The 18,695-nt window shown below is 39.9% G+C and overlaps 1 protein-coding gene across 1 annotated transcript in view; it reads right to left on the reverse strand.

Moving 5' to 3' along the window:
- BRWD1 (bromodomain and WD repeat domain containing 1) overlaps positions 1 to 18,695 on the reverse strand; it is a gene marked incomplete in the record, with an annotated part of 4,378,631 nt that overhangs the window by 2,209,142 nt on the left and 2,150,794 nt on the right. The window contains 1 exon segment of the mRNA XM_044071461.1: positions 12,580 to 12,670. Coding sequence (XP_043927396.1) covers positions 12,580 to 12,670 — 91 coding nt within the window.

Raw genomic sequence — 18,695 nt, forward strand, 5'->3', positions numbered from 1 at the left:
GTACCAGGAGGGTAAATGCCGGCTTTATTTAACCAATATTCAAGTGCAGTTAATCCAGCCCAGTGTGGAATATTCATGTATAATGATTTGACATCAAGAGTACACATTAACCACTGTGGTTCCAATTGGGAGTCAGATACTATTTGTAAACATTCTGTTGTATCCTTAAGTCTCGCTCTGACTAGTGATAACAGTGGTTTGAGTTTCTCAGTAAGAAATGCTGACAAGGGTTCCGTAAGTGATCCTATCCCTGACACTATCGGTCTGCCTGGTGGTTTGTCAATAGATTTGTGAATTAGCTTGGATTAACAACTATTGTCTATCTTTTGGTGGTTGGACATGAATCATCATTGTGTTGGTCAGGACTTCCTCGGGTCTGTATGTACATCACCAAGCAACCGGCTTTTTTACCATTGTTGACTGTCAGATTTCTGATAAGAACATATTCTTAGCGTTCTTTATATACATGCATATGCCAATCATCTTGTTTGTATTAATTTGGCATATAGCCACTGTTTTCAGATTTAACAGTTATACTTGTGTAATTTTAGGGACTTTATCCGCATTTCTCATTATGGTTTTTGTAAACAATGCAGAATTGTACTAATGGCTTATTGTTGTTTAGGGTGATGTTTAGGGTTTCATGCTCTAGATAGCATCAGCTAGGGGTGTTGTTCGGTACCATTTGGCTTTATATTTCTATCTTCTTTTCCTAGTTTGGTGAACTTATTGGCAGGACAATAATGATTAGGGTGTTGATTGGGATTCATCTTATGCCCTACACAGTTCCTGTTGTGTTATTCACATCTCAAATGCAGCTAGAATTTTCTTTAATACCTTGGTTGTTGGACAACATATACAGTCTAAGATACAAGCATCTCTGAATTTTGAGTAGAGTTTTGTGTTTTGATATACACCATATTGTATGACCCTAGGCAGCTAGTTTTATTTATCGGTGATACACCTTGATAGATTTACCATTTTTTTATATTTATCAATATTGCACTTAAGTAGTCATCATAAGTCCAGTGTTACTAGGTAGGTTGAATTAACATCCCTTTTGAACTATTACAGTTTATATAAACATAGGATTCATTCCAGCCAGATCTGTGATTAAGGCTATATTGCCAGAGGCTTTGGCTATTCCCTTATTTGGGCTCAGACTTAAACTATAAACTGATTTCTTTTGGATTCTCTGCTTAATATTGTCCTATTGATTTGGCTGCTGTTCTACTCAAAAAGTTTTAGCCATTAGGTTTGACTGCATTCATTTTTTAGCAACTCATTGTCATGGATCTACATAAACTTTTGTCTGGCTTATGTGCAGACAAGGATGACATCCAGGTGTTTGGCATCAAAACAGCACAAGCTGGCTCTACTGAATGCCAAAATTTGGATCCAGTTGACGGTTGCAATCTACTGTTCAGCCAGTTGGTTAAAAAAGTCAAAACCCTACGGACAAATATATGGCATTCTAAATTATTCAAAGCTTATCAGAACCAGCAAATTTCACCTAGAGGCCTTAGGTCCAAGGTACAACCATTAGTCAGTACACCTGACGACACTTTATTTAGTGATTGGCAACAAGCCCAGCAGGAGGCGTCAATGTCATTTGTCAATATACTGACTTCTTTTTATGACCGAACAGTCCAAACCAACATTGGAGAAGTTGAAAAAATATGCAATGATTTGAAAAAATTTGAAGAACAGGCCAATTTCAGGGACAATCTAAGTAAATTGTCCAAAGAACTCAGCTTTTGAAAATAACTTAAAGACTAAAAAATTACACAAATTTTCCCGTGACAGGGAAGATTATGACAAAGGCAGACAGTTTGAGTCCCATAGGGGAGTTAGATTTGCTGAAGGCACCAATAACTTTTCTTCTGTTCGCAGAAAGAGACCAAGATCAATACTTAAAAAAGGGGTCTCTTCCTTTATCACTTCTGGTGAGGAGTCCTCTACAACAGACACAGAATCCACAGTTAATTGTAGTTCACCTGACTCCAAAAGAGTGCGTACATCCACTGACCCTTTAGGGATAAACAGCACAGGGGAGGACGTAAACACAAGGGTAAAAAGCTTGGAAGATCTTTTTCTCTCAATAACGAAATAGACCCTGTATTTATTAATATACATAACATTTCCCAACATGTTTTAACATCTGATGAGCTAACATTACTTAATAAAGGACTTGGATTCATCCCTGGCTTTTTTGTCGATGAAAGTTCTTTTGTATCTGATACCATAGCATTTTGCAGAAAAATTAATCTAAAATTGTTTTTTAGGCAACAAGATCCTCAGATCTTATCTCAAAGATCTTCTGAATTTAAATTCCATCGGTCTACCTTCCATCCACCGATGGACAAACATGTGGCTGTTTTTCAGCAAGCCGTGATTAAGGATTTACATTTTTATATGGGTTCAGACTATATTACCAAACATAACTTATCTTCAACAGAACACAAGCCTTAACCAGTCTCAAAAACAATACTGATATTGTTATACTTCCAGCTGACAAGGGCGGTGCGGTGGTCATCATGGATTCCGATTATTATTGGGATGAGGGAAATAGACAGTTGTCTAACCCTCATCACTACATGAGGATGCCCACTGACCCTACTTCGAACTTTAAAAAAGAAATAGATCAATTCTTACAAGAGGCAGTTGAACAAGGGATTATTACAGCCAATACTCTATCTCATCTTACAGTTTCAGATCCTGCCAAACAATATTTATATTTGTCACCAAAAATTCACAAATCTATTGACAACCCACCAGGCAGACCGATAGTGTCAGGGATAGGATCACTTACGGAACCCTTGTCAGCATTTCTTACTGAGAAACTCAAACCACTGTTATCACTAGTCAGAGCGAGACTTAAGGATACAACAGAATGTTTACAAATAGTATCTGACTCCCAATTAGAACCACACTGGCTAATGTGTACTGTTGATGTCAAATCATTATACACGAATATTCCACACTGGGCTGGATTAACTGCATTTGAATATTGGTTAAATAAAGCCGGCATTTACCCTCCTGGTACTAACACATTGCCTATCTGTATGGCTGAACATGTTTTGTCTAAAAACGTTTTCTATTTTAAACAAGATGGTTACTGGCAGATACAGGGTACAGCCATGGGTGCCTCGTTTGCACCCATTTACGCTGACCTTTACATGGGGTATGTGGAGGAACATATCATTTATGATGAGCTGCATAATTTATATATTTCGGATATTGACATTTGGAGAAGATATCTGGATGACTGTTGGCTTATTTGGAAAGGAGGAAGTGAATACCTACATGAGTTTGTGGATCATCTCAACAGCAATATCTGGGGAGTGGAATTTACTGTGGATTATCATCAGAATGAGATGCATTTTTTGGATGTTTCTTTACATCGCCAGGCAGATAATACCTTGAAAACATCTGTATACCGCAAATTTCCTCAGTATAATACTCTGTTACATGCCAACAGTCTTCATCCCAGACATACTATTAACAACATTCCCAAATCTCAATTTTTACGTCTCAAACGGATATGTTCCTCCCAACAAGAATTATCCCAGCATCATGATGATCTGGCCAACAGATTTTTAGCCAGGGGGTACACCAAAAATAACGTTAGTTCAGCCATGCGTTGGACACAAAACCAGTCAAGAGATAGTCTGCTGCAATATCAACAGCATTCTAGAAAAAATCAACAGGATATCTTGAGATTTGTAACCACATATGGGAGAAATACTGCTCAATTTTCTGTGATAGTCAACAAACATTGGAACATACTCAAGTCTCATATTGATTTGGATGATTGTTTGGGTAACAGATGTTCATTCTCATATAAAAAGGGCAAGACATTGGGTTCACATTTTTCCTACTTTAAGAAAATAACATCTAGGGATATTGTTAGTCATCAACAAACTTTAACCAGGGAAAAATTAATAGGATCATACCCTTGTGGGCATTGTAGTTTCTGCAATTACATGTTCAAAACCAAAACATTCACCAGTAGGAATACTGGACAATTATACAACATATATGGATTTGGCAACTGCAGCACGGACTGGGTAGTCTACCTTGCTACCTGCACTTGCCAAGCCTTTTATGTAGGTCAGACATCCAGACAGTTCAGGATCAGAATGTCTGAACACTTAGGTGATATCAGAAATGCACGTATGACCAATGCCTTGTACAGACATACTATTAATCATCCTACGGCCAAATTCTCATTTATTATTATTGATCACATCACTGGCAATCGGTCATTTAAAACAGGATGGCACGATATACTCAACAATAAAGAAAGAAAATGGATTATAAAACTAGGGGGTCTTTTTTCCCCAGGACTAAATGACACATTGTAGGTTTTCTATTTTCAAAACTATACCATATATTCTTTGTAGCTTGTTGGAGTTTTGAGTCACCATCAATTATTTATTAGTTACTTACTGATCATACTTTAATCTTTTAACAATTTAATTTTTTATTTATTTTTTAACAATTTGATTTTTTCCTAAGACAGGAAGTGATGTCATTGTCTTCATTGAAACATGTGTATAAATTACTGGCTTTTGTCATGGTTCTTTTCTATACTACTGAAGAAAGCTATATGCTGAAACCGGTCTAGTTCACTTGTTTCAACAATAAACTCATTTCAGCTCATCTTTGGTGCTGGCGTTTTATTTTGATGCATACTAGTTTGGTTGCCTTGCATCAGCCGTACTTGTTAGCTTTTCATTGCTGCTGTTTTATGTTACACAACCAGGTCATATTTCTAGACCTAGTGTAAAATACAGAGAAAGCTGGGCATGATTGTTTTGTGCGTCTAATTTTGTATGATTGCATGTCAAAGAATTAGTTCTGAATAAATGCATGTCAAAAGATAATTTCTGTGTAACTGCATGTCACTGAATACTGTCATTTGGTATATGATCTATTTCTCAAAGGGGTAGGATGTGGAACAGAGCGTGTGTATGTAACTTTAAGAAGCATTTCCAGATCTAAGCACGTGCACATAAATAGCTAGCATGTGCAGGCAGCAGTGTCATTTTGAGAGAACAGCCAGAGTGTTAACATGTACGAGTGTAGTAGTCAGTCTGGTTATAAGTTTATTTAAGTTTAAGTTACAAAGCCTCATTCCTGATGTGTGTGTGTGAATAAAGCTGTTTGAACTGAACCCACAACTGTTCATCTGTTTTATCCTGACCAGACTAGCAACAGATTATCTGAGAGGGATTTTAACAGTTCCTTGCTCAAGCCCTTCTGGAAGTGAGTCATATGATCCAAGTAGTTCAGTGCTCGGAGTGCCAAAGTTACCATTTCCCAAATCAGTGAAATACCCTAGATTCTCAGTTAGGGGACTGAACAGATGTGCTCTCCACTGACATCTCCTGCTTAGTGGCTGCCACAACAACCACGGCATTTACTGGGAGACCCTTACTGCAATGGGACTTGCTTCTGGGAGCAACTAACATCTTATCTGGTTTACATGGGATAGACTCCACTGCATCTAGTCCCTCTTCCAAGCCCACTAACAGACCAGGTTAATTAAATCATCAGTGGGTGGGACCATTCAGGAGGTAGATGAGCCAGTCCTGAAAACTTGAAGAATACAGACTCTTCTGGGGAGGGGGGGTTTGATGCACCAATCCCCCCTCTGCTTCAACAATTCCAGAATATCTCCAAAGGACATGTCTTCCAGAGGGGATGGGTTGGAGTCGAAGTCCAGAGCGTTGTCACCTCTTACACAGGTGCCCTGTGGGGAAGACTTTGAACTGTGGGCAATGGATCCAGTAATCAGAGAGACTAAGGTCAGTGTACTAGGGACTTGGGGGAGTTTAGCAAGGTGCCAGGAGGACATCAATCTGGATGCAGGTCTGAAGAAATTTCTGCATCATCCTGTCACTGGTAGCCTTGTACAGACGCAAAGTTCGGAAGGACCTGAAGAACAAAGCTATCAATGGTTGTCTAAGTGAATGGGGCAGATCGTCTTGTAAAAAAGGGGAACAGAGCTGGCTCTAGAGAGAAGTGGCTGGGTGGAGGCAGGGAAAGGACCTGAAGAACCATGGCTAAAGATGGATCCCTACACATCTGGAAGACTTCAGTGTTGGGAAGGGTGGACCTGAAGGATCTGGAGACCTCTTCCTCGACATTTCTTGAAGCTTCTTCTCCTTGTCCTTCTCTCTTTCTCTGTATCCTTCTCCTTATCCTTAATGGCCTTCATTTTTGCAGATTTTCTGATGGAGAGGAGGCCTCTGAAGTGGTAGTTGCCAGTTTTCCTGTTTGGGCAGTAATGAGGCCCTTAAGAACCATCGTATTGCAAAGATAAGAGTGTGTCATAGTCCTAAATGAAGCACAGGCCTTCAAGAAGGACTACACCTAAACAGAGATATAGTAAATTAAGGGTGCTGGGATGGGACTTTGTGCCCACAAGTAGAAGAATTTTTAAATCCAGTGGCTTTGTCTGCCATAGTAAAAAGAAAAGTACAGTTTTGTACCTACCATAAATGTAGATGTTCGAAGATCCACATTGCTGCAGTCCTTACACTTGGGTAGTCCGCTGTCCTCGGTCGGCCCGAATATCAAAGTATAAGGCTGACGTCGGTCAAGGCGCATTTGACTGACATCAGGACGTCAGGGTACAAATGCGCATGACCAACGTCATATCCTCAGTCTTTTCTTGCCCCAGATGTCAGAAGACCCTAAAAAGAAAGGTCAAAACCAAAAGACAGCAAACAACCAACCAACCACCCTTGCACTAAAAATATGTACAATATATACAATATACAACATATTGACAACCCAACCCACACAACCGCCTCTAACTACAGAGGCGAAGGAGGGAGGGAAAATTCGACTCCAGCAATGTGGATCTTGAACATCTACATTTATGGTAGGTACAAAACTGTACTATGTTCTTCATCTCACATTGCTGCAGTCCTTACACTTGGGTAGAATCCCAAAGCAGAGGTAAGGGAGGATGGCAAAACTATAAGGAAGCAGGAGCTGCCAAAATGCCCTGCAAAATAGCAGTGGCAAAACCAGCCCTAGATTTAGAATAAAGTGGAAGGTGATAATGCCTAGAGAAAGTATGCACTGAACTCCAAGTAGCTGCCTCCAAAATATCTTTAGTTGCCACCCCCCTCAAAAAGCTGTCAAGTGGCAGTAGCCCTAGTGGAATGAGGCCTAATCCCAGCTGGAATCTCCTTGCCATGATGGGAATAACAGAAAGCAATGCAAAACCCAATCCACTTAGAAATAGTTTGTTTTGACACAGGCTTGCCCTGAGAACTCAAAGCAAAAGAAACAAATAACTGCTGAGACTGCCTGAACCCTTTAGTTCTGTCCAAATAATATCGCAACTGCCTGTGTACATCTAAAGTGTGCAAAATCTTTTCCCCTTTATTTTGGGGATTTGCATAAAAGTAGGCAAATGAATAGTTTGGTTTAAAGCCACACTAGAAACCACTTTAGGCATAAAGGAAGGATTAGTACGTAAAGATACCCTATCCTTATGGAAAATTAAGAAAGGCTCAACCGCCATAAGGGCCTGCAACTCAGAAACCCTTCTTGCAGAGGTAATGGCCAACAAAAAGCAGTCTTCCATGATAAATATTTCAACTCGGTAGTAGCTGCAGGCTCAAAAGGTTGTAGAGTGAGTTTCTCCAACACAAAATTGAGATCCCAAGCAGGAGTAGGAGCTCTATTGGGGGTCTTATATTCTTTGCCCATCTAAGAAATTGCTTGAACAAAGGATGAGAAAACAATGGTGGGTCACAATCATAGTGAGCGAAATTGCTGCAGCATGAACCTTAATAGAAGAGAAGGACAAACCTTTGTCCAGTAACTCAGTAAGATATTGAAGAGCCACACTTAAATTAGGCTCAGAAACATCAAAATCCTTTGCTGCACTCCAAAATAAAAATCTCTTCCATTTATCTGCGTACACTTTCCTTGTACTAGGCCTTCTAGCTTCCAAAATAACATTCAAAACTTGCTGTGGAAGTTGAGACCCACTATGGTTCAAAACAGAATATGCCAGGCTGTTAGGTGAAGAGAGTGAAGCTTGACATTGAGCAAATGACTGTCCTCCTGAGACAACAGGTGTGGAATCAAGGCAAAGGCCATGGAGGCTCCCTGCACCAGGCTTCTCAGTAATGGGTACCAATGCTGTCGAGGCCAATCTGGAGCTATCAAAATCATCCTTGGCTTGTCCTGTCTGGCCTTTAGTAGTACCTTTGGGAGGAGAGGCAGAGGTGGAAAGGCATACACATGAAGATTGCTCCAATTGAAAGAAAGAGCATCCACTTTCCAAGCTGTGGGATGAAACCTTTTGGTGCAAAACTTTGGCAGCTGGTGGTTTAGTGGAGAAGCGAACAGATCTATGCCTGGAGTTCCCCATGACACTGTCAATTTCTGAAATACATGAGGATCCAATTTCCACTCGTGGGGATCCATAATTCGTCTGCTCAACACATCTGCTAAGGAGTTCCGTGCTCCCGGCAGAAACCTTGCCTGAAGATTTAGCTGTAAACTGAGAGCAGTCTCCCACAAAATCATCGCTTGCCTGCATAGAGGGTAAGAATGTGTTCCTCCTTGCTTGTTGATGTACCACATGACAGTTGTGTTGTCTGTTAGAATCAACACCTGCCCTGGAAGAAGAAAATCCTTGAAAGCTATTAATGCAAACTGGACTGCTAACATCTCCTTCAAGTTGATATGTAGATGTTGTAGTCTGGCAGGCCACTTGTCTTGTATCCACTTTCCATTCAGATGAGCTCCCCAAGCTTTGTCTGAGGCATCTGTCGTTAGAATCTGACTCGCCTCTGGCCGGGTCACAGAGAGTCCCTTGTTTAGGTGACATTCCTGAGCCCACCACAACAATTCCTTTTGAATGCAAGGTATTATTTGAATGACAGTGTCCAGATCCTGGCAGTGCTGTGTCCATACATTTTTGAGATACCATTGTAACTTCCTCATATGCAGTTTGGCATTGGGAAGCACCAGAATACAAGATGCCATGAACCCCAAGGCTTGAAGGACTGTCCTTGCAGTCAGCCTGGACTGATGAGACAATTGATGAAAGTAAAGGGAAAGATTCTTTTGTTTGTCCGGGGTCAAAAATGCCATCTGGGATGCGGTATTCAGTCTTACACCCAGAAAGCACATGTCCTGAGAGGGTACTAGACTGGACTTTATTTCGTTCACAGAATACCCCAGGCATCTTAGCACTGCTATCACATATTCCAAATGATGAAGAAGCTCGTCCCTTCCTTGAGCCAGAATCAGGCAATCGTCCAAATAAGGATAGATCTGTATTCCTTTTAGCCTGAGGAAAGCTATCACTGGAGCCAGAACTTTCGTGAACACTCTGGGCAGTAGATAAGCCAAAGGGCAATGCAGAGAACTGATAATGAGAAGTCCCAGCTCGAAAACGCAGATACTTCCTGCAACTCAGTCTGATAGGAACATGAAGGTAAGCCTCCTTGAGATCCAAAGTTACCATCCAATGATCTTTGCCCAGCAGAGGTAAAAGCTGTTGTAACGTCAACATTTTGAACTTGGGAATGTCCAGATAAGTGTTGAGGGTAGATAAATCCAAAATTGGTCTCCACGTGTTCCCTTTCTTTGGTACTAGGAACAGGCGAGAATAAAATCCTAGGCCCACTTCTGGCATAGGGACCGGCTGTATGGCCCCTATTTAAAGTAACAGAGAAATTTGTTTGTGAGCCTCTATTCTTTGTTGAGGAGGAACGTCTGGCATGCCTTTGAAAGGAGGCAAGGTATGGAAATAAAACCTGTAACCGTGGTGTACGATATCCAATACCCATCTGTCTTGGGTAATCAAACTCCAATTTTCCTTGAAAAGTGCCAACCTTCCTCCCAAAGGTGCTGCCAGACGAGAAGGCTCTGGCAGCTGAAAAGGTAGGTCATTGGGTCTGTTTACGAAAGGACTGACCCCTGCCCTCACCCGAAGACTGTGCAGGTGAACTCCTGTTCTAGGCCTGAAAGAGCCCTGAGCTCTGCCCCTACCACGTCTAGACCTACCCCTAGACTGGGAATCATAAGAAGGATCGTCCACCCCTTGGTAGGCCAATTTCTACTAAACTTGGAGGCTGAACCTGCAAAAATCTTTAACAGTCTGCATAGACTTAGCCTTGTCTTCCATTTTCTTTAAGACTGCCTCAACAGGAGAGCCAAACAACACATCAGATTGTAAAGGAGCATCTAAAATCCTTGTCTTAACATGTTCAGATAAATTCTGATCCCTCAGCCAGGCGTGCCTGCGAAGAACTGACCCAGTGGCAGCCACCCTAGACGAGGCCTGTACAGCATCAAAACCACATTGCAAAGAATGCTTACCCACCTGTTCAGAAACATGTACTAAATCTTGTAACTCTTTACACTCAATACCTTCCGCCAGAGCATCTACCTTAGACTTCAATTGTGAAAGGAGATAGTTTTGGTATTTCAACATGTGAAACTGGCAATTCAAAGCCCTCATAGCTAGGGTGGAAGAAGTATAAACTTTCTTTCCCCATCTATCCAAAGCCCTGGCCTCTTTATCTGGAGGAACCGGATTTTTGACAACAGAAGCCTTAACACCTTTAGGCCCCGACTAACAGTTTCTGGGGCTGCCCTAGGACCCTTAAAAGATACTTATGAGCTTCAGGCACCCTGTAATACCTATCCGGTTTAGCAGGAGCAGGAGGCAAAGAATCAGGATTAAGAGAAGCCTCTGCAAATACATCTTCCACCACATCCAGAACAGGAGGAATAGCCAAAGGCCTATGCTGGGGTAAAAACAAAAATTCCCTAAGCCTTTTCCTGGAATCAGAGAAGTCCTGACCTTCCCACTTAAAATGCTCCCTCATGGAATGAAGAGTCTCTGAAAAAGAAAAATCCTCAGGAGGAGAAGCAGAAGGAGTAGAATCATTCACATCAGAATCAGAATAAGGAGAATACTCCTGCAAGTCTTCAGCCGAAGACTCTGAAACATCCAAGCCTGCTCAAAACTCCCTAGCTCAGGTTCCACCCTAGGTCTCTTATCAGGAGGGGGCAAAGAACCTCTAATCAAAGTAATCAAATCTTCTGCCATTTTAAGCATATGCTTCTTGGGCACAGTTCCTGAAGAACTAGGGGTGACACCAACTGAAGCTAAACCTGGCCTGCCTCTGGGAGAAGCCTTGGAAACAGAAGGAGAGGGCCTAACCACCCTAGGAAGGGAGGGGAGTACAGTAACCTGAGAAGCCCCTTCAGCCTGACCTGCCTCCTGAGAGGCCACATTCTGCAATAACAAAGTCTCTCCCTGGGACTCCAAAGAAACCTCCGGTGGAACCACCAGCTCCACCGACACCTCTAAAGAACCGGCGTCCGGTACAGACGGTTCTTCTAGCCTAGGCTTAGCTGCTTTGTCCTTGCGCTTCTTCGAAGAAGCGGGCGTCGGAGCATCCGACGGCATTTTATAATTGCACCGCTTCCCGAAGACTAACCTGGCACAATCTAACCTTCTCTTTATAGTGCGCTTATTGAATCTAGCACAAGAGCGACACCCAACAACGTCGTGCTCAGGCCCTAAACAAGGAATACACAAAGTATGATAATCTCTATGCGGTATCGGTTTCCCACAAGAAATACAGTTATTCACTTTTTCTGACATCCGGTAAACCACTGAGGCAAGAAAAAACTAAAATATTCCCCAACGGGGTACTTAGCCAACTTTGACTCGGTCTGAAACTCCGAATTCGAAAAATTTCAGAACGCCGAACGGCACTTGCAACGCTGCTTCTGCATCGGACCATGCGGCAAAAAAGACTGAGGATATGACGTCGGTCATGCGCATTTGTACCCTGACGTCCTGATGTCAGTCAAATGCGCCTTGACCGACGTCAGCCTTATACTTTGATATTCGGGCCGACCGAGGACAGCGGACTACCCAAGTGTAAGGACTGCAGCAATGTGAGATGAAGAACATCTGTCACAACCACCACAAGTCAACCAAAAAACAACCAACTCTCCTACACAAAGAAAGAAACCAGCAATAACAGACTTCACTAAAGTAGACCAACGACTATACTCTAATGCATGAGAGTACATTATTAAACAACTAAGTAGAAATACACTTTTTTTGGGGGGGGGCAGGGAAGGCAAGAAAAAGCATTTCCCGTAGAAAGTGGTTAAAAACTAAGAAGCAGTGCACTAAAAGCAGTCACAAAAGGACAGAACTTGAGAAGTTAACATCTGAAAGAAAATTTCAGAAAAGAGCAATTTAAATTGCTCATCCAACCACAGGATATGGAGCCATAGTACCATGTCTTGATTCCTCAAGTTTCAAATGAGATCTGATGTAATCATGGGGACCAGGAGAATTATGGGAAGGGAGGAGTCACAACCCTGGATTAAAACTCTTGAAAAGAGCACTGAGGTGGGATCTGCTTGGATCCAGTACCCCTCCAATTGTTGACTTGGGTGGAAAAGACAACAGTTTCTATATTCTAACCCTCAAAACATCTCAGACAACTAATCACCTGATGAAGACAGTGACATAATTCAACCAACAAAATAAAATATATTTACCTTCTGCATGCTCTGCAACAATTTCTTTTTCTTCGACATATACAAGGCAAGCTCCTCTTCCCCTTTAGCAACTCTGTACTCTTCTTGTTTTCTAAAAAAAAAAAAAGAAACTTAATGATTCGCATACACGAAGTAAAATAAATACTCTCTTAACTGACTTCTAAGCCTGCAATTATTATGTAAGGAATAAAGCTTGAATTAGGCTGATGCATGTCAGAAATCTGTAACATAAAAAAATGTAAAAACAAATATTTGCATAAAACATGAATATTTTTTAAGTGCACAATATTTTAGAACTGCAAAGCCCTAGGTTACATCTTTGCAGGAAAACAATCTTTTTTTTACTTCTGTTATAAAACCGCAGTCACATAAACCCAAATCCAATTCTGATACATCTTAAAAGTCAAAAACAATTCAAATATAACAGCAGATATGCAGAGAACTCTTCCTGCTGAATATTTTTGATCCTATACACTAACAAGTAGAACACAAAAATAGTAGCACACATGCTTCTGCATCTAAAAATAAGCCTAGTGCACTCAGGATATCTCTGTAGTTGGTCATAAGCAAGGTACCCATGTATATGGGTGCTGGGTTAAAATATTTTTTGTTGAAGCTCTAGAGGTCATTAAAAGTATGTTCTGGACAGGTCATCACCTGGTCTAAAACATGAGTAAACTTTATTCAAGAAAGACTACAAAAGGCGTTTTAAGTGAGCACACCATTTCTGAAATTAAAATATACTAAATTATGCATTTATAATAAGGATGTCCCGGTTACATTCTCCATCAAATAACCAAAAATGTTCAGCTTAACTAGAAACAGTAATCAAACAACTGTGTGTTTATAGCTGTACAAAAATTGACAAAAGAAAAGATATCAAAAACTGTGCCAATGCCACCAAAAATGTAACTTCACTATGGGTTATAATTCTATATTTTGCCTGTATTTTTAATAACAACAGGTGCAAACTAATACAATAAACAAAGCATGAAACCAGCCTAAGAATCAAAGTCGTATACCACCTGTGCATTTACACATCACACTAAATAAACTAACACCAGAGGTTGAGGTGTGAAACCAGATACTGCAAGTCCAGATACTACAAAAATGAAACTTTCTCTCATTAAAAATAAAAATTTCAAAACTTACTTAACCACACCCCCAGTATGGAAGGCTGCACCCACCCCACACAAATACACACACACACATACCCACTGTTTATATACCCCTAGTTCAATGAACCTCAGATAAGGGAGAATACTTTTTAATACCATCATTTCTAAGTTGGTATATACTCCCTCTAATAGTCAAAGATTTTCTGTTCTGAAGATTGCACCAATGGTCGTTGGACTTTCAACAGAGACCCCAGAATCTCAATGTAGTAAAGCAACAAAAATGAGCTACAAGACACCAAACCACAGCTGCCAGTGCCATGAAAATCCACATACAACATACTTAAACACAAACATAATACAACAGTGTTAAAATACTTAACACCTATAAATAAAAATATACATGAAAAATACATCCCTACATCAATCATTAAGCTAAAGTAAAACACATTACTTCCAAAGTATCGCTGCTGTCAAGACCGACACACAACTGCCAAATTGGGTGATATAAGCAGTGCAGCATACACTAAATCATACACGTTTTTTTCAAAACTATATTCTGTTCAAAGATCATTTATGCAACTTTAAATTTACAGACAGAGCTAGCAAACATATAATTAAGACTGAAAATCTATACAAGGGACAGAGCCATACTCCCAGAGGGATAAACTTAAGTGCAACAGTGTTATGGGTACACACAGAAGTATCCTATATACCTGCAATGGTTCAGTTCAGCTCAGAAATGCATTGTGTTTTAACACACACTGCACCTTGATATTTAAAAAAAAAAAAAAAAACAAATGTATGCATCAAGCCACTGCACATTACCATAAAATAATACAAGCACACACACCTCAGGGGAAACATCATAAACAGACCAATTCCCTAATAGATTTCCTCAAACTGTAGTAGTAGAGACTTCAAGTAAGAAAAAACATTTAAAAAGATTAAGCTGTCATTTTAAAATTTGTGTCAAAAGCCTAAAATAAATTATTAAACAGCCAGAAACAGCCGATTTATATACAGGCATAAAAATAGGGGGAAAAGGGATGAAAATATAGTTGTGTTGGGAACTAACCATAATCAGACACTTTCAAATACATTTGTTTTAGTCTTAATCATTGGGATATCTTACCTGCAGGTAAGCCAGACGGTGGGCCCGAATTCCAGAGCTATACCTTCCCATAGTATCTTTGCCAGATTCCCACCCACACTGACATCAAGCCACTGGTGGCACATGATGTGCATTAGTCAATGCCATTTTCACGTCTTTTTTGCCCAAGCTGGCCCACGAGCCTGTTCCACGTACTAAAGGACTACTGGACCAAGAGGGGAATATTCCCTCTAAAATAAGACCCAACTAACAAAGCTCCAGTCTCCATCTCCAGGATTACCAGCAAGTTCTATGAGTAAGGGTGCCTGGTAGAGAGACAGACAGGAAAGTGGAGTACAGGATACGATGCCCACACGAACTCCAAAATGTCCAATCATAAAAAATAAGTGATGACAGGATAGAGCACACAGCTACAGCTATGGCTAGCTCCTAATACAATTGTCATACTATATTTGTTGTACTATTCACTGCTGCAATCATCACCATTGAGAACTCCAAGAAGATTGCACCAGTGGGTGGTTGTATGTTTTAGGGCTTTGTAGGAAAACAGACCTAGAGAGTGTCAGAAGAAAATTCTGCTCTGGCTGCAACCCCAAGATTATAATGCTTTGAAAAGGTGTGTAGCAAGGACCAAGTAGCTGCTTCCAAGATGGACTGGGTACCAACCCATCTGAGTAACGCTGAGGTGGTTGCAGTAGCTCTAGTGAAATGTACTTTAATATCACCTCATACTGATTCATCATGGGCAGAGTAACAATAGCAAACACAAGTGGGCAAGCCACTTAGAATGTGCTTGACTGTTTACAAGCTTCTCTTCCATGTCCTTTGCAAAGGACACAATGTTATGACTTTTGAAACATTTTCTTGTGTTGATATAATACTGCAACTGTCTATGGACATCCAAGAAATACAGTGTCCACTCTCGTTTTGAGGATTAGGAAAACACAGGTAGTTGACTGGCCTGATTCAGAAAGCTCTCAGTGACGACCTTTAGCATGAATGTGGAGTTACTGCAAAGGGATACCCTATTTTTGTGAATGATTAAAAACTGCTCATTATACATCACAGCTTGCAATTTTGAGATTTTCCTTGCAGAAGTCACAGGGTCACCACCACCTTCTTCCAACACAGGTATTTTTGAGGGAATGAGGTAGATGGTTCAAGAGAGACTAGAAATGTCCTCTTTCTCCAGTGCATTCGATATTTACTTATAACTGTTAATGATGGTCATTAGAAAAGGTAGAAATCATGGGCATAAACAAGTAGGCAACATAATATCTTGCTGAATGCTGATAACATTGGGGGACCTAGTCAAGGATTTAGGCAAACTGTGGGATACAAGTGGAAGCTTTGGTCAGGTATTGGGATACAAGATAAATCAAACAAAAATGCAGACCATTGCAATTAATATGAATCAAGAGTTGTTCACTGTGGTGAAGTATGGAGGAATATGGAGAGAATAACTTAATTATCCAATAATTTGGTTGAGAAAAACAGCTGAGGATTCATCACAGATAACTAATGAGGAAGATGAAAGGGATCTGAATGGAGAGAGAAATTCAGAACTAAGGGAGAGTAGTATTACTGAAACTGAATTCACTCTCAAGTCTTGATAAGTACCTTCACGAGGTGGACCCGGTTTTTCACAAAATCTCATCATGGCAACACTGATACATAGACTGTATTTATATAGCATATATTATGGACAGAAACTAGGTCAAAAATTAAATAAAAGATAACTGGGTGCACAACACCCAGGATAGAAAAAGTACCTAATCCTGGTAGGGGCAATGGTGCCAGGACTGGAAAAATAAATAGTATAGAATCCTCAAAATACAGAAACATTCCTACAATGGGGCCAGGCCCAGGGGAAGGATGGCCCATCTGTTGTAAAAGGAAGGACTATTGAGGATAAGAAAGAAATTATGTATTGTTACTAAGCCCAGAATTTCCAGACGCAAGATATACAAAAAGAATGAGAGAGAAATTAGAGGAAAGAACAATACTTCCGAAAGAAAAACTGTCAGAAGCTTCAAATAAAACTTTGTGGTCATTAATACAACAGATTTGTGAAAAACAGTATACAGACCAAGAAACTTTGATCTGCTTGGAAAAAGAAGCATCTGAGGAAGTGTGAAAATATAAACAAAACCTAGATATATTTTTGAAAAGCATAAAAAAGAAGTATGAATATGGGAAAGGAAGAGAGATTTGATATGGTGCAATATTTATGCAAAGGAGAAAGCAAGATTAATCAACATAAAGAAGGCAACCCCAAAGACATTTGAAGAAAAATACAAGCAAAGGCATCCAGAAATGGAAAACTTCAAAATAAAAAAAATATCAACGAGGAATGTAGAAAAGAAGATTAATAAAGTGAAAAAAAATAGAAGTTGAAGTTATGTAGTGCCTGCGAAGTGAATGATTTGATGTAGAAGGTCTAACACAGGTTATATCGTAGCATGATGGAATGAATCCCCAAAGTAAGGAGAAACAGGAAGATCAGGAGACATATGAAGAAGAAATATGGACATGGGAAAGAAAAAGATTTAATGTGGTGTAATATCTATGTAAAGCAGAAAACAAAACTAATCAATAAAAAAGAGCAGCACCAAAGATATTTGAAGAGAAATACAAACAGAGAAATCCAGACATGGAAAACTTCACAATACAAAAAATAAGACAAAGAAAAGTAGAAAAGGTGATTAGTAATGGAGAAGTTAAAGAAAAAGAAACTGGAGTTATGGAGTACCTCCAAAGTGAAGGATTCAGTGTAGAAAATCTAATTCAAAAAGTACCACAACAGGATACAGCAATGGACCTCCAAATTAAGGGGAAACCAGTGGAATGGGAAGCAACTGGTCAGGTGCCATATGAAGATATTTTGAAGCCTTCCACAGGAAACCAGTATAAACATTCACTTGAGGCTGGACAGCAAGGGAAGGAAGAGGAAACTGATGCAGTCAATGTTGAGGAGTGATAGGCCAGTAAGTTCCCATTTGACAGAGCAACGGATGGCACAGGATGAAATTGAAGAGAATGTGCCACAGGAAGATGAACTAGAACTTTCTATAGAATTTCTGCAGGAAACAGAAAACAAAAAATGTGCCCTCATTTTAGAAGAAAACGAGCTAAGAGAAAGATTTGCTTGACTTAAAGATAGACATATTAAGAGCAATGAAAGAAGTAGACTGCAGAAGGTCAATAAAACCCAAAAAGTCAGAAGTTTGATAAAACAAATAAACACAGTAATTAGAACTGTCCATAGAGATCCATGAGATATAACAGAATTAAACAGGATATATTACTGTGCAGCTAAATTAATAACTGATAAAGTTCTACCACAATAACACAAGGTAGTGAGGGAGAGAAAGGAAAGAAAATCAAATGCCATCATGGAAGTATCAAATGAGAAAACTATAAAGCAACTAAAACAAGAAGTGTCGCTGTTAGAAAAGTATAGAAGAGGGAACAGATCAACAAAAATACTCAAAGATAGATGTCATAAAAGCAATGTGCAGTATTAGAAAGGACCAGGATCTATAATGCACTACTGCAAATAAACTAAAAATCTCAGCACAGGCAGAAAAACTTAGAAGATACGCAGATAAAGATAAAGCAAAAGTACAAAATAAACAATTTACTCATGACCAAAAAAAAGTCTTACAGAGAATTGGGAAACAAGGTAAAAGGAATTGAAAGACGGCCAAAAAAGAAGAAATCCATACATGTTGGAGAAGTATTTATGAAGATCCTGTGGAACACAATAAAGATGCTAAATGGATAGAAGTAGTACAAGAATAAGAAGTTTAAATGTACAGGATATGAAATGTGATGAAGTAACAGCCAGAAAGATTGCAACAAAGTTAAGAAAACCCTCTACTTGG

Source organism: Protopterus annectens, chromosome 5.part0 (genome assembly GCF_019279795.1).
Source record: "Protopterus annectens isolate FY-2018-M chromosome 5.part0, PAN1.0, whole genome shotgun sequence".
Lineage (NCBI taxonomy): Eukaryota > Metazoa > Chordata > Ceratodontiformes > Protopteridae > Protopterus > Protopterus annectens.